Below are 25,143 nucleotides of genomic sequence, written 5' to 3'. Positions count from 1 at the left end.
TCAATGGCACTGGCAGCGGCTAACTAGCCATCTATCAGCAGCCTGTTTGAGAGCGATTTAGGCAAATTTCGCCCGGCACAGCTTTAATTTACACTGTATGTAGGCTGCAAATGAGTCGCAAACGCCTACAGCTTCCAAACAATCTGTGTAAACCGAGTGAATATGACACAACCCCGGACAAGTGATGCACATAATCTTACATCTCCGTCACATTCTCGTAGGCACTCGTGTTACTACATCTCAGCTACGACGGCTAACGATGCACTAGCATGTCAGCTAAACCAGAATAATCCCCCGACGTTAGTTTAAGGACAAACGCACAGTTAAATCGACAGAAATACACACGCATAAAAAATAATGGCGAGTTAAATTCCAGCGGTGTAAAATAACAGATGCAGCGCCGTGTAGGTTATTAAAAAAACACTAACTGTCAACAAAATGGCGGCTGCGTTGAATCAACAGAGACCCGAAATGGATCTCCTTCTATTTCTTCCTCCTCGGTGTTAAAATCCTTTTTTCCTTACAGCAACTGGTATCCGTAATATCTCCCGAGATGCTCCGAAATCCACTCCGACACGCCGTTAGCTAGGCCTGGATGTGTCAGCACGGGCCTCTCTCGTTAATCGGGCCTCCATGTCTACTCAGCCCGTATCGCTACTGTGTCAGTACAACACGGGCATTCTCAGTCCCAGAGAGGAGGGAGGGAGGGAGGGGAGGACGGACCGAGGAGGGCGGAGGGGAGAGGGGAGGTAGGAGAGGAGAGCAAATGTCGGTCGTACGCGGTTCTTGCGGTCCCTGGTCATTGACAAAAATGTCTGTGTTTCATTATTTCACTATTTTCGGTTGCCCGGGGAGCTGTGTTTTTGGGCCGGTCGAGGGTGTGTTTGCTGGTATGCAACAGTCAACTGTCAAATTGGCGGTGCCTAGTGTCAACATAACGTTACAGTATATAAACAGTAGCCTACAGACAGGAGGAGGCAACGGGAGCACTTTAGCCTATAAATAAATCATTCTGCTCCATAAGGATGTGAGGTCTCCTCTTCTGCTGGAGCTGAAACGATTAGTCGATGAATCGATCAGTGCGTTGACGTTAAATCAGATGGCAACATTTTTTAAATAATTAATCAGTGATTTTTTATTTTATTTATTTATTATTTTTTTGCTTTTCTCCATTGTTCCATCATTGTAAATTAAATAGGTTATCATTGGGTTTTTGAGTGTGGCTCACAAAAATAATAATCTGAAGGTGTCAATTTGAGGATTCTATGGAAGCAGATTGCTGCCACACCAGGAAAAAATAATGGGTCAGTATTATGTTATAATGTGAGAAGATTATTGTTCTAACAAGACGTTTTTCACATTATAACAATATATTTTCACATTAAAATGTGATAACTTATATTGTAAGAATGTGAAAAGTTTTAGGTTATAATGTGATAATTGATATCGTAAGAACGTTTTCACGTTACAACGTGATCATTTAAATTGTTCAGGTGGTGCACATATAGTCCGGTTGTGATTTGACACTTGGCTATTTGCAATGAACAGGCATCAACATGGCCCAAAACACGGATAACATGAAACTATATTGTTATAACGTGAAACTTTTCACGTTTTTACAATATATATTATCACGTTATAACATGAAACATTTCACATTTTTACAATGTAAATTATCACGTTATAACATGAAACTTTTCACATTTTTACAATATAAATTATCATGTTATAATGTGAAACTTTTCACACTTTTACAAAATAAATTATCACGTTATAACGTGAAACTATATTGTTATAATGTGAAAAACTTCTTGTTAGAACAATAAACTTTTCACATTATAACGTAATACTGATCCATTTTTTTTGCCTGATATGGCAGCAATACGCTTCCGTAGATTAGGATATAGTGATGGCCATTTTTCACTTTTTTGCCAATTAAGTAACTAAAAAAAAAAAAAAACTATAATCAGTAGTTGTGGTGCTATATTGTCCTCTACTTTTTTTATTTGTTGCTGCATTCGGCTTTTGTCAGATGTGAAATATATTCTATCGTAGGTTTTGCTCTATTTCAGTAGAGCAGTGGTTTTCAACCTTTTTGTGTCAATGACCCCTAAATTCAGGGGTGTTTAGACTTTTTTTTTTTTAATGGGGGCCTAATTGGATAATGTGAAAATACCTGGAGGCAGCTGCTTCTCGCATAAAATGGGTTACTAAAAAAAATCACAAACATATGACAAACACTGTTTCATCTTTCAGTGAAAATGCATTCAACTTTCCACCACTCCTGAAAGCAGCAGTCCACACTGTCAACTTCACACTTCTTCGCTGTTTACTGTCTGTTAATAAAACATGTTACTTCCGCCTGCAGAGTTCCTGCTTGATGTATGTCTGCACACTATATGATAGTCCTGCCATTGTGAGGTGAAGGGAAAAATGCAAAGTGATCTTGCTTGATTAACCAATATTGTGCAGTGGGCCACATATGGGATACTTGAAAAGTCAAGCCAAGGGCCATGACTGGCCCCCAAGCCAGACTTTGGACACACCTGCCTAAATTGATAGGCCTATAGCAGGAGTGTCCAAACTTTTGCCAGTAAGATAATATGAAAATACCTGGGGGTAGTAAAAACGTAACACAAAACACAAATGAGAGAAATGCAACTATTTCATCTTTCTGTAAAAAAGTATTAAACTTGTCACTGCTCCTGAAAGCAGAGGCCCTTGCTGTCAACTTTACACATTTGCTGTGGCCATGTCTGCTACTTGGCTGGAAATGTCTGCTGCTAGGTAAGCATTTGTTTGCTTGTTTACCGTATGTTTATGAAAGCACATTAGTTCCACATGTGTAGCCTTTACTTATTGCATGTTGACAAACTATGATATCCTGCCATTGTGAGGTTGACAGAAAAAATTCCAAAATAAACCCGCTTGATTAACCAGTTGTGTGGTAAGCCACATACAGTATACTTTGAAAGACAAGCTGTTTAAAATCAGTCCATGAGCCACAACTGGCCCCCAGCCTGGACTTTGGACATGTCTGGCCTATAGCCTACATGAGGTCACGGACCCCCATGTGATAAGATTTCGCTTCAGGGACCTCCATCTGAAAAGATTTTGGTTGTTAAACATGATGAGTCTTATAGCTTTTAACTACAGCTGAGGAAAAAACGGTGGAGGAATCACCAGAATACTTACTTTTATGACTCATACTCACATTAGGCTTACCTCTATATTGACTTAAATAGGGAAATAAACTACTCCCCATTTTTCTCGGGACCCCCGGTACTCCCTAAAGGCCCCCTTGGTTAGACTAATTAATCAGTCCATAAAATATCAGAAATTTGTTTTTTTTAAAAAAGGCCATCATAAGTTAGGTTGCAAGGTGACATCATTTCTGCAACTTGCTTTTTTTGGCTGACCTTAAAAAATGTTTAGTTTACAATGATATAAATCAAAGAAAAGTACATGCTGTACACTTCTGATATAGGCTGTATTCTATTTTTATTAGATTAAATTGAATTGGAGTAGACTATACGTATACTGCAATATTCAAGTTAACTTTTCCGTTGTACTCTATTCTATTGAGGTCTAAGGTCTGAAAAAACTGCATTCAACTGATGATTAGGGAGATGAAAGAAGGTGCAGAGGTTGGGGATCACAGGGTTAGCCTTTAATATAGAGAGGAGATCAATGCTGAATCAGATTGGGTGAAAAAACAGAGTACTCTGCATGAAGAAATCGTCTTACCGAGAGCCTTAATGCAAAAGTGTTACTTCATAACTCTTTGAATTCCCATCATTTTGACAACCACTGGCAGCTCAGCGGTGATTAGTTCATGACATCAAAGTCAGTCATTCAGAAAAGCACTTAAGAGGGCAATGTAGCGAGAAGGACACATCACCTCCACATCTCGTCTGCAAACCACACGGTCCTTTTGTGTGTGGCTTAGAAACGGTGGAGGTGCTGGAGAAGAAAACTAAAAGCTCCTTAGCAGAGCCGAATAAAGCAAGAGCTGAAGCTGCGAGTTATGACTGTGATGCATGTAATGTATTTTATTTTGAAGGAGTCGATGCGGAGGGAAAAGTCTGAGGTGAGAAGCGTGTCTCCTGAAGACAGTGAAGGAGGTAGAGTTGCTTGGCCTGTTTCTCAGATGGCCTGCCTCTCCTGTTGCTCTGTCCTCATGGAGCGAGCTTCTGGGAGTTCTGATGTTGGCGGGAGGCTGTTGTCAACACCGTCTAGGCTTTTTCGGCACACTGGACATGTATCATGCTCGAGAGAGACAAAAAAATACAGTTTTTCTTGATTGTTAGGATACTCGTAATGAGACTGAAAACCATTTGATCTTCATCATCACCTTCTTAGCACAGCAGAAGTCTTCTCTTACAAATGTGTTGTTTTTATTGGTTTCACACATTTTTCATACCCTTTTTCAAAACAGTTAACACAGATCTCACGGAAAGACCAAAAAAATATGCAAAGTAAAAACATCTATTCATAGCTGACAAAAAAATTCTTGCTATTTATGAATCTCTAATACACCTGTGTGAAACTCCTTTGCACAACTCTTCAGTCAGTCCTTATCCATCTATAAAAGATGCCACTTCTCTGTGTTGCTATTGGCAAGCAAAGAGACAGAAGGTATGTAAATATATATATAATAATATATGCATGCAGTATTTCAACAGGGCATCTAAAAAAATGAGAAAAGTGCAGGTGCAGAGTGCAGCTGGGTTTGTTATCTCTACTGAAATTATCTCTGGAGAAAAGAACAGTTCATGCTGTGATATGCTTGCTTGTGTTTTTTGGCACACACTACAGCCAGTGGCGCACCCAAGAGGAGGCCACGGCCCCCCTGAAACAGTTGCTGGCCCCCCTCGAAACAAAAGTAATTGGAGGCCAACATTACTGTCTTCAAGAGGCTCTGTTTAAATGAGACAGAAGGTAGTGGTAGCTTGTGAAATTAGACAACCCAAGGCATACAGTGATACTAACCATGCCGGCGTAGCTTGTCATGAAGGGAACTAAATAACGCTCCAAATTTAGCATTTAGCGTTTAGCATGGCCATTTCCAAAAAGGTCCCTTGAACTTTCACCTCAAGATATCTGAATGAAAATGGGCTCTATGGGTACCCACAAGTCTCCCCTAAACTTGAAAAGGCTTGTTTCCATTAAATGTTTTGTTCCTTACAATCAGTGTACTCCTTAAAAATAAAGCTCTATATTATTGTCTTTTATAGGAAAAAGACAATCAGCTTATTTGAAGGACAATGAATCGCCAAACACATGTATAGATACATAATGAATTAAAGCAGAATCGTTGTGGAAATCAAAAGGTTAACTGTACTGGTATAAGTCTATTCACGTCAGATAGTTAGTTTGACATAGTTTTCAACTAGCCTATTTACTAAAACAGCATAATAGAATGAGTGAAATTCAGTACGACTTTTGGTTTTGGTGTGCCACCCAAAGATTTTCAGGGGCCCCATCTGGACACCCCTATGAAGAATTTCTGGGGGCACCACTGACTATAACTATGTAAAGTATCAACAAAGAAGCACAAATTAAGTTATTTATAGCTGTATTTTGTATTCTGTTGTACAATGGGCAATGATTGTTGGAAGAATATATTAATTCAATCACAAGTTGTGTTGTTTGATGGAAATATTTGCTTTGTCACATGCTTTAATGTTTTGTGAGTGCTCATTTTGGCCAGTGGCTTTCAGTTTAATCCTGTGTGTGAACTGTTTTGAAAATGAAACTTCTGAATGGAAAAATGTGTTAAAGAAAATAATAAAAACTGTAAGCTGCAGGCAAAAAGTCAGCGGCACAACAGCATCTAAAGTACAACCCAAGAAAACCTCAGGTAACAAAAACATTTTCTGTGTTGTCGTCACAGCCCTCAAGTCAGGATGTGTGACACACTCTTAAAACCTTCATGACAAATCTAACAGACTCTCAAACCCGTCAACCCACTGACCACATCCACTCCTCGATCCTTACCAGCTCCAGCCAAGGCACTATACATTCACTGTGGAAGTAATGGAGGCAGGGTAGCTTCCTGACGGATTCCCCTGATGAATACTCCTCCCTACAAACGGGACACTCCAGTCTGCAGTCTGCGAGAGACAAACAAGAAAAGTAGAAACAGAAAGTATGAGTGTGTGTGCATGAGAAACAGACACAGAGAAAACTAGATACAGAGAGCCCAGTCACAACATTTTTTTGATGATTCATAACTCCTCAGATGGGTCTACAGGCCATTACGGTGTAACATAGCGATACTTTTGTAATGTTGTCCTTGGTAATGTCATGCAGCTAACCCAATCTAAGGATGTGTAAATAAAGATTTAGCAGCTTTCATACCACTTTACAATGAGTCATATTTCTGTAACCTCAGATTTTATAAATGCTCAATAAGCCATGTTTCTTTTTAAACAGTAATAAGTCATTATTCGGCATAAATAAAACCATGTGGGGATTGCCAGGCTGTAAATGATACCTTTCACCACTTCTAAGAAGTAATCTAATTACTCACTACTAAAAAAATACTAGGAAAGAGAGGAGGAGGGAAGGTATGATGGGAGGAGGAAAGGAAGGTAGTGAAGAGGTAAAGAAAAATGGATAGAGGACACAAAAGATGGAGAAGGAAAGGAAAAAAAGGAAAGTAGGAGGAGGAAAGAAAGAATGAGAGGAGGAACAGAAAAGGAAAGATAGGAGGAGATAGGGAAGAGGGGAGTAAGGAAGGATGACAGGAGGAAAAGAAATATAAGAGGAGGTAAGGAGCAGCCAGCAGCAGCGAGATGGGAAAGGAAAGGAAACACAGGAGGAGAGAGCAAAGATAGGAGAAAGGGAAAGAATGGGGTGCAGGGAAAGTTAGGAGGAGGAAAGTTAAAGTAAGAGGAGGAGAGGAATGAGAGGAGAAGAAAGGGAAAGATAAAAGGAAGGAAAGAGAGTGAGGAAAGATAGGAGAAAGGAAGGAATGATAGAAGGAGACAAAGAAAGAAATAGGGATACAAGGAAAGCCAAAAGGAGGAAAGGAAAGAGACGAGGAGAAAGGGTAGGATTTAAAGAAGTAAAAAAAGATAGGTAGAGGAATAGAAAGATATGAGAGAGAACATATGTGAGGGGGGAGGAAAAGTAGGAGGAAGGAGGGAATGATAGAAGAAGAAAATGAAAGAAAGAGAGATGCAAGGAAAGCCAGGAGGAGGGAGGAAAAGTAGGCTAAGAGGAGAAAAGAAGAGAAAGGAGAAGAAAGGGAAAGGTAAAAGGAAGTAGAGAATGAAGAAAGATATGAGAAAGGAAGGAATGATAGGAGACAAAGAAAGAAATAGGGATTCAAGGAAAGCCAAAAGGAGGAAAGAAAAAAGAGGAGGAAAGGAAAGAGATGAGGAGAAAGGGAAGGATAAAAGGAAGTTAAAACGATAGGAAGAGGAATAGAAAGATATGAGAGAGAACAAATGTGAGGGGAGAGGAATGATAGGAGGAAGGAGGGAATGATAGAAGAAGACAATGAAAGAAAGAGAGATGCAAGGGAAGCCAGGAGGAGGGAGGAAAAGTAAGAGGAGGAAATGTAAGAAATGAGGAGAGAAGGAAAGATACAAGGAGGTAAAGAGAGATATAGGAGGAAGGAAAGAACGACAGAAGGAGGAAAGGAAACATGGTGTGCTTTTCATTACGGTAACTTATGCCCCCTCACATCCTCGCTCCTGCCAAGACCATGCTGAAATTGTTACCTCTCTGCTACTACTGAGGATCTCCTAACCCCTTAAATGTGCCTCGAGGAGATGAGGAGTGAGGAGAGAGGAGGTTTCTGTAGTAGCTGGGAGTGAGAAAACACAGGTGTATCATATACGTCGCTTCCTTTCATCTCTCTCTCTCACATCCTCACTGGAGGACATGAGGAAGACACGTGAGTGAGGGTAGAAAGGAGATACGTTTGCATTATGAAAAGCACCCCAGGGATGAAGGAAGTATAGAGATAGGAAAGAAGGAGAGCAAAATAGGAGGGATGGGAAGATGAGAAGAGGAAAGGAGAGACAGGAGGAAGAAAAGAGAGATGAAAGAAGGGGAAGGGGAGAGAAGCTGAGGACAGGATAAACAAAAGGGGTAAGAGAGTGTAAGATGAGAGAAGGAAAGGAAAGATGGAAGGAAGGAGGAAAAGAAGATAGGAAAGGGGAAGGAAAGTGTGCAGTATGGCCTGCTGGGATTGCTACCTGTTTGCTCCTGAGAGATGCAAACTGTTGGCAGGGATGAGATCATCTCCTTTTCTGCAGGGGGCGGACCTGTGCTCTCCAACTGTCCTAACAACTAGGTGAGTGGGAGAAGAAAAATAGAGTATGGATGTATAGGTGGAGACATGACGTGGCAGAGATGGGGAAACAGAGACAGAAGACTTCAGTCGGATGGATAAAAGCATGAGAGAAGATCAGTTTGTATCTTGGTAGTAATAGGAGGAAGGAATCCACGCTAAAACTGACCTCTGTGATGACAACGTCCAGACCTCCCTGACCCCACGCGTAATCCCCAGGGTTTGAGTGCAGCTGTAGCATGCCGGATCTGAGAGACCAACAGTAAGTGAGACAGAGGCAAGGTGAGGTTATCACACAACATCACACGAAATCAAAAGTAAATGACGTGAAACGAGAATTGAGAAGTGTTTACAGCGCAGCTGGGGCAGCACCGGGGTTTCCGTTGTTGGCAAACAGGCCAGCCAGGAACTGCTGCACGATCCTTGAAAAGGCAAAAACAGACAGCAGAGATGTTTGCTTCAGTGTGCTTTCAAAACACACATCTTACTGTGTATTCAGCAGTTTGAATTCATGCCATATGTTAGTAAATCAACTGACGCATCCAGCTGTTTTCTTCAGTGAAAATGACGAGGCATACAACAGATTAGGAGGGTATTACAGCGTACTGTCTGACACTGACTGTACAAGATGAAGAATAATGATTTTACATAAGGATTCTGAAGTATGGAAGCTTACTAAAGTGTTACACATTATACAAAAAGAGCTCCAAACTTATAGAAACTCATAACCCTGCAGAAACTATGAAAGACATTTCTGTTCATAACAAAATTATGAATTAATATCTGTGCAGAAACACAGCTGTTTGTGTGGTGGACCTGCCTTTACCTCTCATTTCCTTGTATTGTTAAACGCAAGCCATTAATTGAAAGAAATATAAACAGCTGGCACACTAGAGGATTTTTACACTGTCAGCACACACTGGTGTTGTTTCTGTGTACCATGTCCACACACCCTTCCACTGCAGGCCTTTGTTCAGGTCTGGATGACCTCTCTTGTTCAGACTGGGAAGAAGACTCTGGTTCTCCAGCCTCGGCAGCACTTGGCAGCACTGGAGAAGGACGGCTCTGACCTGCAGATACCTGCTCGCCGTCATCCGGGTCAGACTCTGAGGAGGGCGGATGCGACAGCAGAGCAGAGCGCTCCATGAACAGCAGCTGCCATAACTTGGAGAGAGAGCAGAGAAGCAATGTGTCAAACAAAAGCCTCAGAAGAAGAGGAGTGTACGTATTAAAATGCCATTTGTACGGACATACGTCTGAGAACAACGAGTTTGATTCTTCACTGGCCGCTGATGTGTTGTTCTGCAGGAGACTAGGCAGCAAAATAGAAATCTGTTTTAATTACAGTGGTGTAAAATAAAAACTAAACTCTTATAATTACAGTGTAAAGAACAGTAAAATTATACATCAGAACCGAGCTGTACCTTGAGTCTTCTGTCACCTCTTCAATGAAGTCGGAGTCACATCTGGGACAGACGAAATCCTTGAAGAGAAAAAATATATGAAGCCGACAACATGGCCAAAAGAATGTGGACATTTAAACCTCTCACTCCAAAACTGGGAGGCGGGGCCACGCTCACCCTGATACGATTGCTGGGCCATCCGCTGGCAACCCGACTAAATCAGCTGGCAGCTGACATTACTGTTTTTAAGATGGCATGGCGCACTTTTTTCTAAGCTCGTGCAAAGGCATCTTGTGAAACTAGATAACTTATAAGGCATCCATTGGTACCAAACATGTCGGCATAGCTTGTCAGGAGATGGGTTAAATAATGCTCCAAATTAAGGCTGAATTTTGCTCAGGAATGACTGACATGGCCATTTTCAAAGGGATCTGATGAATTCTCACCTCAAGATATCTGCATAAAAATGGGTTCTATGGACAGCTACGAGTCTCCCCCAACATTTCAAGTAAATGTTTTATATGTATTTGTCTTTTTAAGGAAAACGACAACCAGCCTATCTGAAGAACAATTAATTGCCAAAAATGTATAGATACATAAGAAGCTCAAGATGTTAACTGAACCAGAATTAGTCAGTATGCAATTCCTTAACTTTCAACCAGCCAATATACTTCAGCAGCATAATCCAATCACTGCAATTCAGCTATGGCTTTTGGTTTTGGTGTGAAACCCCAAAATTTCTGGTGGCCCCATCTGACCACCCCAAGAACTTTCTGGGTGCACCACTGCTTCTAGGAAGGTGTTTGACAAGGTTTTGGGACTTGGCAGCAGGGTGTTTCGGGTCAGAGCCTGGCCCGAAGTCGGTGCTCCAGTTTAGCCCAAATGATTTGGATGGGGCTGAGGCCAGAGGTCTGACCTGACCAGTCAGTTCTCTCATACTATGGATGAGGTGACTGTCATGTTAAGATGTTTTTGGATATATTAGTAGACAGCGACAGTGTGGATACAGACAGAAAAGATGGGGACATTGCAGTTTAATGGTCTGCATCTTAACCACGAGGTCACAGCAGATCACTCTCATGTTGAAAAAGAAAATGACCTTTTTCAAACTGACCAAAAGTACACCAAATTCATTGTGGCTCAGGCACATATTGCCGTGTCCCCGGTTTGATCCCTTTTACCCTCTCCCTGAGTTCCCTGTCTGTCTCTGTTAAAAATAAAGGCAATTTATCTTTAAAAATAGAAAACATATATTTGCAAAGGGGTGTGCACATATTTCTGGCCATATACTGCATATTAATTCACTCTATTTCTCTCACACACAAACACACGTGCGTTCCATCATGACAATACGCGTGCGTAATCGTGCCAAGAAAGGTGTCAGCTGCGCAACAAATGCGCTCTAACAGTGGCTCTCACACACAGCGCGCTCTGATTTGAACCACCCGGAGAAATTAATCTCAAACAAAGACAGTAGAGGTTTAACAGTTATGTCTTTCAGTTGGGCGTAACCAGGACAAAAACAGGGCGTCAGGGGTTAAAAGCACCTATTTGCGGATCTGTGGCATTAACGGTTTAGGAAGCGCTTCTGGTGCATGTGGTGACACCCAGCCGGCCCCTCCTACCTCTCTCACTCGCAGTTGACAGAAGACAACTGGACACAGTCGCCAACAGTGGTGCTTCTAAATATGGCAACGTGAATCACCAGATTTCACTCCCTCTCTCTGTCTAATGTAAGATCTTGCTCTGCGCACATAAACAACCACCAACAGGCGGCCATATATGTGCGTTAGTGATCCAACTCATAATAACTTTAGAGCAAATTGTTTAAAATTAATCAATTAAATAAAAAAACAAAGAAAGAGCTCTGAAAATCTATAACCCTCCGTCCATGTCCGCGTGGATTGTTCCCAGGCCTGCACGCAGGAATAAAAACACTTTCCAAAGTGACTCACCGGGAGTTTGGGGTTTGTTTCACATTTACAGCAGTGACAGAAAAACCGGTGTTGTGGTGTGTCCGCAGCCTCCGCCATCTTCACGGTGACGCGCAGTGCCTGACGTCAGTGTGTCTCAGACTTCTGTCCGACGGGTCAGAGCGGTCCCAGGGTTTAGTGTCTGGGACACAGGCTGCAGATGGCACACTGATATCATGAACAAGCAGGCAACACACTCCTTAGATTTAAATATGCAGCTTCCTGATTTGGTCAGATTTGCAAAGACCAAGTTGCTAAAAGCAGCCAAAAGCTCGAAAAGCAACAAGTTGGATCACGGATGCAGTTTCCTTCAAATATGTTGGGTGTCGCCAGAGAATAAAAATGTTTAAAGGAGATACTCTCTTTTATAAAAACGTTAATATGGTTTACATATTAGCAAATATGCTGGATATTGAACTTGCTTAAAGGTCCAGTGTGTAGGATTTAGGGGGATATATTGGCAGAAATGTAATATAATAAATGATTTCTTTAGTGTATAATCATCTCAAATAAAGAATGACTGTGTTTTTGTTACCTTAGAATGAGCCGTTTATATCTACTTAGGGAGGAGGTCCTTGTCCATGGAGTCTGACATATTGCACCGCCATGTTTCTACAGTAGTCCCCTAACAGACAAACCAAACACTGGCTCATTATAGGGCCATTTGCATTTTTGTGTGGGTCACCCAAGCTAGCAGCCTCTCAGTGACAAGCCAAACAGTGTTGGAAAAACACTGATTTTTAGCGTGAACCTGCTTTATTCAGTGTTTTTACTGGCTTAAATCATCAGGTCCGTTTGTTTTGGAGAGGAGGAGACCTCTGCAGATAATTCGGCTCCTGGTAAAAACTTCCTGAATGCCTGGAGCTCGAGTTAAGAAAGAAAAAAGCTGAGCACACGTTAGCAGGTGAGGCCAAACAGTGTGGGACAAACACTGAGTTGTAATGTACAACTGTTTTATTCTGTGTTTTTACAGGCTTTAATCACCTGGTCCGTTTGTTTTGGGGCGACAGAGACCTCTACCGATATTTCAGCTCCTGGTAATAACCTCCTGAACAATGACCACTGAAGGCATCTTTATCAGGAGTACATGGCAGAGGTTTTAGCTGGTTGCAGTGTGCACTCCTAACCACTAGATGCCACTAAATCCTACACACTGCTCCTTTGAAGCAGGTTTGACTCAATTTCAAACATAAATACAATATCAAAATACAGTATTGATTAATTTGTCAGTTGGTTAAGGCAATAATAACACAGCAGACTGTGTAAGCATGACATTATATTTTATTAAAACCAAGACAGTGACCTGTAATAATCATAAGAACCACAAGCAGCACCAACAGAACAGTGACAGATATAGTGTAACTGAAACAACATGATCATAATCTTTACAGTATGAGAAGTTTTGGCAATAAGGTCAACAGGCATTCTCATTTGGAGTAATAACAAAACAACACGTTAGTTTACACATAAGCAACAAAAAACAAGCGCTTGCCAAAGTTGAGCCACTCAGTTATGGATCAAATGTTAGAATGGCGACATTTCAGAGTTCAGCTGTGACTCATTATTCTCAAACATGGCTCCTTGTAAACATAATGTACATCCAAGTCATTTAAAATTCATCCAGGCTAGAACTGTCCTACTTGGCACACAGTTTGTCTTTCTAATACCCAAACAAAAAGCATTGTCCCTGCATTCACCGACACTTGGTACGACTGGGCTAAATTTCATACAGCTTCAACTTCTTCATACAGCTTCAACTGCTTATCGTTTTCACATTTCATACGTTCTTTCTGTTTCTTGAGTCAACAGGCATGATTAGTTGACTCCTGGTTTGGCAATGTAGCTAACTTGTCCTGTACACCTTTAGAAACTAGACAACCCCACCTCTGTCTCATGCAAGTGCCCTGTAGTTCAGTCGCTCAGGGGTAATTATACAGACTCAGTTTCCCCCCACCAATAAAATTCTAATCACCTGTGGGGAAATAAATACCTAACAGATCCTCTATCAAGCTGAAAGGGCCCTCCTCCTCCTTCACTTCTTACCCTCCCAACCCCTCTCGTCCCTCTCTACCGAGGCGCAGTGAAGGCCCCCTGGGCAGCGTTGGTGGCGGCGCTGGTGGCAGCATTGGCAGCGGCCTGGCGTACAGCCTGATTGGACATGACTCCAGTGGCGAACTCGGCCTGGGCCTTCTGAAAGCTGGCATCGGTCTGCCTGTACAGACTGTGGACCTAAAGAGGAGAAGAGCAGAGCACGCTGACACCCGATACACGTGGCAATTCATCCTCATATCATGTACATTGTGAGGGTGGAAATGATACGCAGAACCTGATATCGTGGCTATTCTTCAGACTGTTTGTTATCTACTGATGGCTTCATGGCAGGTGGACCACCTGGGCACAGCTGCTGTGAGCATTTCCACAGATCAGGTAGAAAGTGGAAAGCCAGCTTGGCAATTCTGATTTCCCTTTCTTCCTTTGACCTATTTCATAAAATTGACCCACTACATCATGCCGCAGTGTCTCCTAATTGTCTACCATAAATTTAACCTGAAAGCATTTATAGGCACAGTGCACATTAATATTTAAACATTATTACACACCTACTTATAATTACATACCGAATTGTCATTTCACTTGTTGACTGGGTTTAAATAAGAATTTTACATCAACTAAAAATTAAGTATTCATTTGCCTTTTGTGTGATTACATTAACAATGAATGTTAACGTGCTCTAGTATCTTAGTTGTTCCTGCATTGTCACTGGTGTCATTTTGTTCTACATCATGTTCCAAATTGTTTCCACTGTTTCATCACTGTTTAACATTCTACCAGTGATGATGGTGCATGGTTGGTTAGGGTCTCACCACAGACTAGCAAAACACTTTTAAATGATAACTGTAACCCTGTTATGAAAATGAAACCTTACTAAAAACAGCTTTAAATGACAAAAACAAATTTCAGCAAAGTGAGTTTTGAAGTCAGTCATTGAATACATTTTAGTGCTCAAATGACACATTCCTTCCTAATGACAAATTAGTGCTATTCATCAGTCTAGATTGTTTTAGTGTAGTTACCGAGTTTTGGAGATATCAGTCATAGAGATGTCTGCCTTCTCTCCAATATATTTCTTTATTTCGTTATTCCAGATTCCGATTAGTTGATACCGCAGTAATGACTATTCTTCCTGGGGTCCACATAAAATGTGGAAGCAAGACAAGACATCAAATTATCACATTCTCTCCAATATAATGGACCTAGATGGTGCTCGGCTTGTGGTGCTCAAAGCAACAAAAATTATGTCTGAAAAACTCAACAAGCCTCTCGTCCATGAGTAGATGCATGCTTCCTTCTGCGCAGTGATACGGTTGGTGGGTGTAAATCCATAGAAAGAAAATAGATCCTACAAGTTTTTTGGGCACCACAAGCTGAGTGCCATCTAGTTCCATAATATTTGAGAGAAGGCAGACATCTCTACGGCCGATATCTCCAACACTTTTGGCAACTCACATGCAATTTTATTGATTATGTTTTAACATGTAAGTATAAATTAGTTTTCATTATAAAAATGTGATTGTGATAATTAGAGATCACTGTGATTTTATAATACCCTGCATGTCACTATCTAAAATCATTATATCAACACTTACATTATAAATCTAAGAAAGCAGACCATCTGAATGTGAAAATGACTTCATGTATGTGCTTCACAGTAAACTGTCTGGGTCATGATCCAGCTAACTGCCAATGAGCCTGCCCCTCTGCAGGTTTGTGCTAAAGGACTTGTTGCTTTGACAACAGCCCCAGATAAAAATAAAGCCAGCTTCGAAGAACCCAAAAATCTAGTATGTACTGTAAATACCTCATCCAGGTATCTGATCATTCTGTCCGTGTGGGAAGGTGCATTATCCACTCTAAGTTACATAGTAGTGGGTAAAATAAAATGACGGTGATTCATTATGAAGAAAATAAATTGGGATAACATAACCCAGGAGAGTCCTGCAGAGCTGTCAATGCAGCAGAGCTAAAACAACCAGAGACTAAAAGTTGCCCTCAGAGACGAGTGGCTGAGGTGTTCAGGGTTTAAGACACACCTGCAGGCAGATGATCAGACACCTGGATACCGTTAAGATCATGTCTGTAGGGACATGAACAACCATGTTTCTCCTGTTCACATCCCGAATTAGACACAGGGGATAGTGTGACTGACACCTTGTGAAAAACACAACCTTAATTTGAGTCACTGGCTGTGTGTTTTACCTGCATGTAAACAAATTTATTCAGTTTTTACCTTCTTCAGCATGACAACCCCCATGGCGGCTTGGGCAGTAAAGAGGACAGCATTCATCATCATGATCGCTCCAACGGCGACACTGGTCTTCAGAGCAGCCAGGCTCACGATCCACCCGCTGAGGAGAGGAGACACAGAGAAATAAACAGAGGAAACAAACTGGGAAGAGTCGTGCATCTGTCTAACACAGAGATGGGTTTGTTTATGAGTTGTACCTGAAACCCCATCCAGGGATACCGATAGTCATGATGACAGAGACGACAACTTGGGCAAAGAAAACGAAGAAGAAGACAAAGAAATTGAAGGAGCTGTCACTCCTAGAGAGAAGAGAGAAATATTATTACAAAGCAAAATAAGCAGCTCAAAGCCATTTATGTTTTATGTTGTTAGCTTGTCATGTACAAAAACTTAAAAACAGCAAGTGATGGATAAAAGTTCCTCATGTTGATGGTGGCACACACACCTGAAGGCTTTGTACACAGGTCGGTACCAACAGACGAAGGAGCAGGGGGTGAAGAGGAGGCCCCAGAGGATGGCGAGGCCCAGGCCAACACCATTCGAGGAGTCCACGCAGAACATGGCCAGGGAGGAGACCAGGTTGAAGAGCAGCGTGCAAGTGCAGACTGCACATTGATGGAATGGCATGAAAAGGAGACAGAGGGATGAATGGGAGTGTTTGAACAAGAGGGAACAGCACTTCAGTCTGAGTGTAGGGATCAACTCTTTGTTGCTTTCTTACAGAGCTGTGGACTAAAACATAAATCCAGCACACTCCTCCGTGCTCTAAAGAAAGAGCCAACTTGTCAGGACTTTGGCTGATGCAATATGACGTCACTTATTACCTTCCTTTGCCTGCTGCAAGGTTTAGAGGCGGCTCTCGTGGTTATTACAAGGCCCAGGTTTTGTTTTAGGATATGCCTGAGCTACAAGAATCATCATCACTGCAATGGCCTTGAAGATTTGTTTTAAATAAATAAATATCTGATAGGTCACAATTTATCACTGAATTAGGTAACACAATGCTGACTGAGCCTGTGGCCTCCCGATGAAAGCCCTTGCATTTGCAGTACTACAAACTGGGTGTCTGTGGCGACGTTCCCGGGAAAATCACAAGAGACAAAAAGCCATTAATAATCCACTTTCACACACTGAAGCATACGTACATGCACACACACACACACACACCAACTATGCTGTGGTAACCCTTTCATCTCACCAGCTGCAGGGCTCATGAAACAAGGTGACATTAATAAATTCGCCAGCCTGGTTTCAAGCTGTAAGGCACAAACGCACTGAAAACATCTGAAGCGTGCGTTATGAAGTACACCTTTTGTTTTAAATGGCCGAACATGCACCATTAGCGTTAAATGAGGACCAAGGAAAGACAGTAGGAGGGCACAACAGTTTTGGGGTGACAGCTGACAGTAGCTCCATTAGCTTAGCTTAAAACTTTATGAGCAATACAGTTGTAATTCTTCAGCACTAAACAAAAATAACCACCGCTGCCAACAGATATACTACTGTAGCTCTTAACTGCTGCGTTATTAAGAAAAATAAAAGCCATGATCATCGGTAGTTATATTAACCTAACAGACCCACTCTGTATCACTATATCATCTAATTTAAAAAACTTAACCTGCTACAAAAACATAGCCACAGCAATTAATTAACATAGTATAAAGTCATGATTAGCTTTGCGTTATGGGACTTTCACCCACCTGCAAGACAAAATAAAAGATGAAATGAGATGGCGGGTCTCCAGTGGCTTCACTACCGACTGACGAAAGCAGCAGCATGCACCCAACAGTTGCCCTCGTGCCTTATGGCTACTCAAATAGACATGTATAGAAAATGAATAAGGGTATCTGTAATATACAAACTTTTTGTCTTAATAGCAACCTTTTCCGAAAATACTGGTGGTTCTGTGATGATCACATTTCAAATATGATTTACGCGTGTCAAATGAGGAGCGTTCAGGCCTTTAGTCTGCCAACAAACACACTGCAATTAACCCTATCACCAAAGAGGCCCCTTATTGTCAAAATGGTAACTTTAAATATCCCTACAGTTATCTTTTTCTTAATCTTATGTTGGTTTTTGTTTTGATTGTTTAAAAAAAAAAAAAAATCAATCAATGCCTTAACATCTACTTGACAAGGACAGCTGTTTCAGAAAAGTATTCTACACAGAAAGATCTTTATTTCAACTTAGGGATGCACCGATCCGATATCTGGATCAAATATCGGCCCCGATATCATCAAAATAGATGGATCGGGTATCCTAATATGCAACCTATACCTGAGGCGATACTTTCCCTTTAAATCTATTGCGACGCGAGCTATGTCATACATCATGGAGCGAAGGAGAGAATCTGCTGTGTGGAGGTATTTCACACTAATTGAACTGCTGTTCATTTTATCTAAAGAAAGAACTGTGTAGTCATCAATGCCTGATGCCTCCAGTCTTTTCTGTTCTACATGTAAAGGTGTGTATATATATATATATATATATATATATACACACACACACACACATATACTTTTTAGGTCAACCATGGTATCGGCTGATACTCAAAGCCACAGCATCGGGGTTGGTATCGAAACTGAAAAAGCTGCATCGGTGCATCTCTATTTCCACTGACACTGCTAACATGATATAAAGTGTTTGATGTTCAAACCTGTAACCATATGACTTTGATAATAGTGAAATTAATTTTGAGCACATAGAGTGTGATTGACCTCTCTACCACTTTTGTTATATGACAGTTTTAGCATTGTGTGCTTATATATTACAATTAAATGATAAATATATTAAATATCAAGATAAAACAACAAGAAACAAACAGTTATAAGGAACAAAACATAAAACATACATATCATTATTTGTATTACATAGTTTTAAAAGCCAGATGATCATAGTCCTGGCACCAGGCCTTGGAACATGTGCTACCATTCACTATGATTCAACAATAAACTTGCAGTGAAGTGTTAAAGTGTTTGTACAAATATTTCAGCTCGTACCCCAGATAGTTCAGTGGAGGTCACACAGACATGAGTCAGCTCTAGGTTAGATTTCTCAGTTTTCAACACTACCACCTTCCACTGATAAGTCTTGAGTGTCTACAGGTGGAGATTGTAAAGTTTCACTCCAATCACACACACAGTGCCTCCTGCCAACACAAAACCCAAACCTCCGGAGAACTTTAAATAATTATGTTACGTAATGACACTGATGTTGCAACACAATGCTAGGATTCACACACCAGCGAGCGCATAGCAAGACAGTTACAGGAACTCACACATCCAGAAGTAGTACATGATGGTGACAGTTCTCTGGAAGCGCTGACTGATCTCCACATTGATGTCCTGGTAGAAGCAGGGACCCACAGGGCAGAATGAAGGCAGCGGGGGCCAATTATTCTGACGGGCTGATGAAGAGAAGATGTGGGGAAAATGTCACCGACAGCAGCTCCTTTTGAAATCATTAAATCAATATACACTGAGGTATTTATTTCCCCTCTTATCCTCCCTCTCTTACAGGCTCCAGGTCCCAGGCTGTGTGACTCCAGCTCCCTCTCTCTTCTCTCCAGCTCCCGCGCTTTCTTCTCCAGCTCCTCCTGCTTCTTTAGAAGCTCTGCTGTGGTGGCGTTCACCGCAGTCTAACACAGGATGACAACACATAAATGACTGTCAAGGTTCAAAGAGAAAGGTTTTGTATAAGGGGCTGTATCCACCAAAGTGCTTTTTCCTGAGACCGGTGTATTTTATTTTTTGTTTAATTCTTTGCAATGTAGCATAGTATTCACGCTATGGTGCAAACATCAGCAGCGTGACGAGGCGCTGAGCATCTTTTCTGAGCAAAGTGCTGCACGTTTTGCATTTTTTTTCTGAGCCGAGAGTTAAAAAATGTTCAGCTTTGGGTGAAATGCTGCACTCGTCACTGTCACTTTACACCCAGCCATCCAATCACAGTGGAGGAGGGATAAATACCACGAAGACCAACCATCATATTTTACAGATAGCCGTGCAGAACAACAACAACAACAACTAAGTCTACTGTATAGATATTAATATATGTTTCCTCTGTCTTCTCTCCCAGTGTGCTTCAGCTTTTTCTTCTTCCAAAGAAAGTACTCTACCTCTCACCGAACTTTTTACCTCCATGAAAATTTCATATGGCAACCAAAACATCAGCTGAAAAAATGCTGCACCTGCAAAGTGTTCTCAAGTGTATCCAGCTGGGCGTTTCTTGAGGAGCGCCTGCTGTTTTCAGCTGGGAAAAAATGCTTGGAACCAATGTGAATCACAGAGGACATGATTTTAAGGTACATGATGTCATGTACTGTATCAGCACTGACATCTAGGGGGGGCACATGGGACATATCCCCTTAATATTTAGAACATGTGCCTTTGTCCACCCCCCAATAAAAACATAAAAGTAGCACAGGACTTTTATTTTGACAAAATTAAAGACATTTACATCACAAATTGATGCAGAAAAGGCACAAATTTGTGCATAAAAATTCACAATAATGCAGGAAATTGAGTGTTCGATGCTCAAATCTTTTGGCAGAGGACCCCTAAACCGCCCATTTCACATGTGTCCACCCTAATGTTGAAACACAACCCACGCCCTTAGCAACAAATGTCTTTACATTGCAGCATGTGTACCTGAGAGTTGTAGGAGCCATAGTTGCGAGGCTCAGTGGGTGTCGTCCTGCTGGGTGGGGTCTGTGCAGGCACAGATGGAGCAGAGGGAGAGGTGGCTTCATATGGAGGTGGAGGCTGGTGAAAAAAACATCACACATCAGTTTGACCCCATCCTGTAAGCATGCCCAGGAAGAACATGCTTTCATCACAATTCACAGGGAAACTGTTTGTTTTTTCTTTCTTTCTTTCTTTCTTTCTTTCTTCTTTTCTTTAATCCACTGTACCTTCATTTAATTTACAGTGCAGCTACAAGATGTGTTAGTGAAAAGGATAATGTCGGGGGGGGGGATTTAGAATGTAACATTAATGAATTAATTGTCAATCAGATTTCAAGAGCCGCAGTTGCAAAACAAGTCTAAGTTTAGTTCCTGTTGCTGCGGTATTTGCCAATATCAGCAGCTGACAGGAAGCACACGTGGACCCAAGCTGTTTCCTAGCAACAAAACTCCAATGACACGGTCGATAACTTGGACCCAAGCTGTGTCCTAGCAACAAACACATGAACGTCTATAACATGCAAGTCCACTGTGTGTCAAATGGCGTTGTGTGTATTTTGGTCTTGTCATTTAAGACGTGAAGACATGAAGCACATCTATGTTCAATCCAGCCCTCACACTTCAGGCTGTAGATGCATCCAAGCAAAGCAGGCACCTCTCCAGCCTTCCTGTGTGTCCACTGGTTTGGACTATTTTAATAAAAAATATATTTCAGTTTTTATCTTTTACTAATGCAGAAGATCAGCTGACAGAACAAGGGTGGGTGCAGCTTTATCACCCGATCTTGAGGTTTTTGAGGGAGCTTTTTTCTAGACAACTAAACTGCAGCCATTATGTGTGATTTGCTTATCGAATCAAATTGAACTAATGAAGGAAGTGAAACAAAATGGCCATGTGGTCCGATTATCAGGCTTCTGCAGGGACTTACAAGGTTCTAAAAAACAAATAAGCAGACCAATCTTTAGTTCATTTCTGTTTCAGTTTTTAAAAAGGACTTTTTCTGCATAATTTATTTCAAATGTTCTAATTTACTTTTAAGGTATAAGTTTATTGTTTTTGTTTTTTTATAACAAGTAACCTCCCTTAGCTTGCAGCCATCTCTGGACGCAGGCTGATAGACACTGTTAAAAAATACACAGCTAAAGAATAGGAAAGAAAACAACTGAACTGAAAACTATTAGATTAAATGTTGAACTAATGAGTGGTTTCTGACCTTTTTCCTTCAGGAACTCCTTTTCTATCATTAAGTAAACCGACAGCCCCTGACTGAGAAACATATCTAATGGATATTTCATATTATATTTGATGCAACCCAGATAATGAACTCAATCACTGCAGGAAGTTTGTGTAAAATGAGCGTTTTGGATGAATCTTGAGCAAATTATTTCCTGTGAACAATACATCAGAGATGAGTTTCCCTGATGCATGCAGGAAGTTATTATACAATTCCCTTTACTGTGTATATTTTTTTAATTATTTCTTTAACAATCATACATACTTAAACTCTAACATTGAAGAAGATGCATGGAAAGACATAGTAACAAATACAGGATGGTCCATCAGGGATGCCCGCGGTAAATTTACACATTATAAGATTATCCACAGGTACTATTACACACTAGTAAGACTTCATAGAATGGGTTTGTTACAGAACAACTTATGTTGGAAGTGTAAGGCAGAGGCAGGTACCTTCTTACACTCACTGTGGGAATGCCCTTTGGTTTTTCCTTTTTGGAAAAAAGTCATTGAGTGAATGACTTCAAAAATCCTTGCCAGAATCCCCTCGACTTTGTCTCCTAGGTCAGAATTACCACCAGGAATATTAAAAGTAGAATTCGGTTTAGCAGTGACAGGCTTCAGTGCAGCTAGAATTATTTTTCGCCACTGGAAGAATCAGACTCAACCAGCACTTACTGACTGGGTTAAGATAATGACCGATAATGCCTCCTACGAACTGATGATAGCTAAGTTAAATAATAACAAAGGAAAATTTTTTCAGGTCTGGGGTGATTTTTTGAATCACATAAAAAATGGGAATAATGACCTATAACAGGTGAGGGGAGAAAGACAAATGTACATTTTATTCAACACCCTTTATGGCTGAGAATTTATGGGATTTAGTATTTTGTATGATGATGGAGGATGGATGATGTGCTGTCTTGTTATATTTATGTGCTGAGATGTATAGTTTTCTTTAATTGTATTTTATTTTACATGACTGTTTTGTTTACGTTTGTTGAAACCAAAATTCAAATAAAAACTTAAATGACAAAAAACAATCACACATACTTACTAGGCTTCTTTTTTTTTTTTTTTTTGCAAATTCAGTGTTTTCTTCTCCATGGCACATTGTTCTGTTGGCTCTTTTAACTGCTCTTCTCTAAGGCTCTGTGTATATAGCTTGTGTTCAGGTCTTCATCATGCCCTTAACCTGTGAGATTTTAGCCACTTTTAAACTGTCTGCTCAGGGCGGGAATGTCCCGCTGTTATGCCACCTTGCAATTCTGTATGGGTCACACTTTTATGTCAGCAATGGAGGTAGTAAAAGTGCCAAATCATCATCTGTGTAAAAGGGACAGCTGGCACGACGGGACCATGGACAGGACAGGTGTTTTTTTTTTACGATGTGTTACTATGTTGTTAGTGGGTAACTCAAAAAAAGAAGAACAGCAGCCAAAAATATCCACAAATTTGAAAAACAGTGAGGTCTGGGAGCTCCTTAACCTCCGGGCTGAGGGCTAGATCAGCCACCATAAAACAGTTATGGTAAATGATGCCGGCATGTATGTTATACATCAAATGAGAGGCCTATGATGGTGTGTTCAACGTCACACCCATCGTGCTTCTGCTGTTTCAGGGATGCCTGCAACTGAAATCAAGCAGTGGAATAGTATGATGCTGCCATTGTTTGGTTCTGTGTAAAAATGCAAAGGCAGAGTAAAGAAGAGACTTCATAGTGGCCCTATAGCGCAATCTCTGTGTAAAAAGGGTTTTTATGAAAGATTTTTATCTTTAACACCAGTTTTAACTTTAAAACTAACATTTTATTCAGTTTTCTTTGGGGGAATGAATGAAATGTTGAGATAACATTTTTATAAAGTTTTCATTACACCCTTTAAATCAAGGCCTTGCAGAACGGTCGGGACCCCCAGGTTGGGAACCAGTGAATTAAATGGCAATTCAGTCTACGTTTCTGCAGCCTCATGCTTAAACCTTATTTAATCTTAAAATAACTTGTATTAATTCAAATTACAACGCAGCAAACCGAAAGCCAGGTACTACTGTGTCTTAGAAAATCTGTAACACATACACAGATAATGAGGGCAATGATTGGTTCATAGGAGCAAAGCAGTACATTTTGCACCACAGACAGAGCCTGTACTGTGAGCCTCACAGAACATGGCAAGGAAGCACATACATGACACTTAAAGGGGTAAAAGGAGCATTTGTGTTTCACATTATCAACAGTTATCCCCTTATCTTACACTTAAGAGAGGAACATGACTCACCCCAGCGCTATTATTATCAAAAGGGTTGTACAGGTCCAGTGTGGCATATCCTGTGTTGCTGCTGTGTTGAGTCACTGCAGGGTCCTGGCAGATAAAAACAAAGGGTTATTTAATTAGCACAATAATAACTTTTAACATTAATCCCCATTTAACAAACCTGTATGGCCTCTATTGATGTATCCATTGTTAACACAAGCTACAAGTGGGCAAAGATTGAGGAGGGCAGGAAGGCCCAGGCATAAAAAACACAAACGTCACATGAGCAACAACACGCCTGCTATTACACAGAGCCCACATCAATGACTTCAACCCATCAAACACAGCCTGACAGACCGCTCTGACACTGGCTAATATTAGATTAATGTCTCGTGTCACCCACTTGGAAAGGGTTGTGGTCGTCCATCGGCTCTGGGAAGCTTGTGTATTTTGACATATCGACGGCGGGCTGTTTGGCAGCGGTTGTGTCTCTTGTAGCAGATAAAACGCAGCGTTTGTTTCGTTTCTGAATCCAGAGGGAGGGCGGTGTAGTCGGTTTAACGGTCAACTAGCTACCCGCCCTTCCGGTGCTCATCTCTCCGCAGGTTAGATAGCAGGTGAACACGGTGTACGGACAGGCCGGTGGTCGTATTCCCCGGTGTTTGCCACCTCCTGCGACGCAGATCCCGTTATTTTCTCCCGCAGGAAAACAGCCGCGATACAGGAAGTAACCAGCCAAGGACTGGATCATGTGACCGCTGCTGCGGCAGACAGAGGAGCACGTGAGGACAGGAGGGGGCGTAGCCGCGCGTGTGCTGTGCCAACAATTAAATTAAATGGAGGACGTTTTAAATTAGATAAAGAAATTATATTTAAAACGGTTATCACAACAAAAGTGTGTCATAATACGTTTTTACAAACTAATATTACGCAAAAAAGTAGTAGACTACATCACAGCAGGGGCGTAGCACTAAATTCTCG

The 25,143-nt window shown here is 41.2% G+C and overlaps 3 protein-coding genes across 7 annotated transcripts in view; all 3 read right to left on the bottom strand.

Annotated features, from left to right (window-relative positions):
• Nucleotides 1–678, bottom strand: part of ash1l (ash1 (absent, small, or homeotic)-like (Drosophila)) — a 41,539-nt gene extending 40,861 nt beyond the window's left edge. For 4 of the 5 annotated variants that reach the window (XM_049601758.1, XM_049601761.1, XM_049601760.1 and 1 more), the window contains exon 1: nt 525–678. The gene's annotated coding sequence lies outside the window, so the exon portion shown is untranslated. Of the gene's footprint in view, nt 1–428 lie in introns of all 5 variants that reach the window. The other variant, XM_049601759.1, reaches the window with a different exon arrangement.
• A 2,970-nt stretch (nt 679–3,648) lies between these two features.
• rnf115b (ring finger protein 115b) lies at nt 3,649–11,837 on the bottom strand. The gene is made up of 9 exons (XM_049603177.1): nt 11,667–11,837; nt 9,733–9,791; nt 9,563–9,620; nt 9,261–9,472; nt 8,662–8,730; nt 8,478–8,556; nt 8,214–8,307; nt 6,001–6,116; nt 3,649–4,269 (listed from the first exon to the last, which is right to left on the bottom strand). Exons 1-9 carry the CDS (start codon nt 11,742–11,744, stop codon nt 4,147–4,149), a joined length of 888 nt encoding a protein of 295 aa, XP_049459134.1. The 5' UTR covers nt 11,745–11,837; the 3' UTR covers nt 3,649–4,146.
• A 1,110-nt stretch (nt 11,838–12,947) lies between these two features.
• Nucleotides 12,948–24,908, bottom strand: scamp3 (secretory carrier membrane protein 3). The gene is made up of 9 exons (XM_049602671.1): nt 24,566–24,908; nt 24,187–24,270; nt 20,643–20,756; nt 19,510–19,630; nt 19,271–19,399; nt 16,436–16,595; nt 16,188–16,289; nt 15,973–16,090; nt 12,948–13,913 (listed from the first exon to the last, which is right to left on the bottom strand). Exons 1-9 carry the CDS (start codon nt 24,617–24,619, stop codon nt 13,752–13,754), a joined length of 1,044 nt encoding a protein of 347 aa, XP_049458628.1. The 5' UTR covers nt 24,620–24,908; the 3' UTR covers nt 12,948–13,751.
• Between the last annotated feature and the right edge of the window lie 235 nt (nt 24,909–25,143).

The sequence above is a fragment of the Epinephelus fuscoguttatus genome, linkage group LG17 (genome assembly GCF_011397635.1).
Source record: "Epinephelus fuscoguttatus linkage group LG17, E.fuscoguttatus.final_Chr_v1".
In the NCBI taxonomy this organism is placed as follows: domain Eukaryota; kingdom Metazoa; phylum Chordata; class Actinopteri; order Perciformes; family Serranidae; genus Epinephelus; species Epinephelus fuscoguttatus.
Note: the sequence above shows the minus strand (reverse complement) of the source record. Positions and strands in the feature narration are given on the sequence as shown.

Excerpts from the sequence above, each read along its gene's own strand:
- rnf115b (XM_049603177.1), bottom strand. The coding sequence starts at position 11,744 with ATGGCGGAGGCTGCGGACACACCACAACACCGGTTTTTCTGTCACTGC. Across the intron at positions 9,473-9,562 it reads CAAACTCGTTGTTCTCAGAC|TTATGGCAGCTGCTGTTCAT; the intron begins GTATGTCCGTAC and ends TCTCTCTCCAAG. Across the intron at positions 4,270-6,000 it reads TAGTGCCTTGGCTGGAGCTG|CATGATACATGTCCAGTGTG; the intron begins GTAAGGATCGAG and ends GTCTCTCTCGAG.
- scamp3 (XM_049602671.1), bottom strand. The coding sequence starts at position 24,619 with ATGTCAAAATACACAAGCTTCCCAGAGCCGATGGACGACCACAACCCT. Across the intron at positions 24,271-24,565 it reads ACGACCACAACCCTTTCCAA|GACCCTGCAGTGACTCAACA; the intron begins GTGGGTGACACG and ends TTTATCTGCCAG. Across the intron at positions 13,914-15,972 it reads GGGTTGTCATGCTGAAGAAG|GTCCACAGTCTGTACAGGCA; the intron begins GTAAAAACTGAA and ends TCTCCTCTTTAG.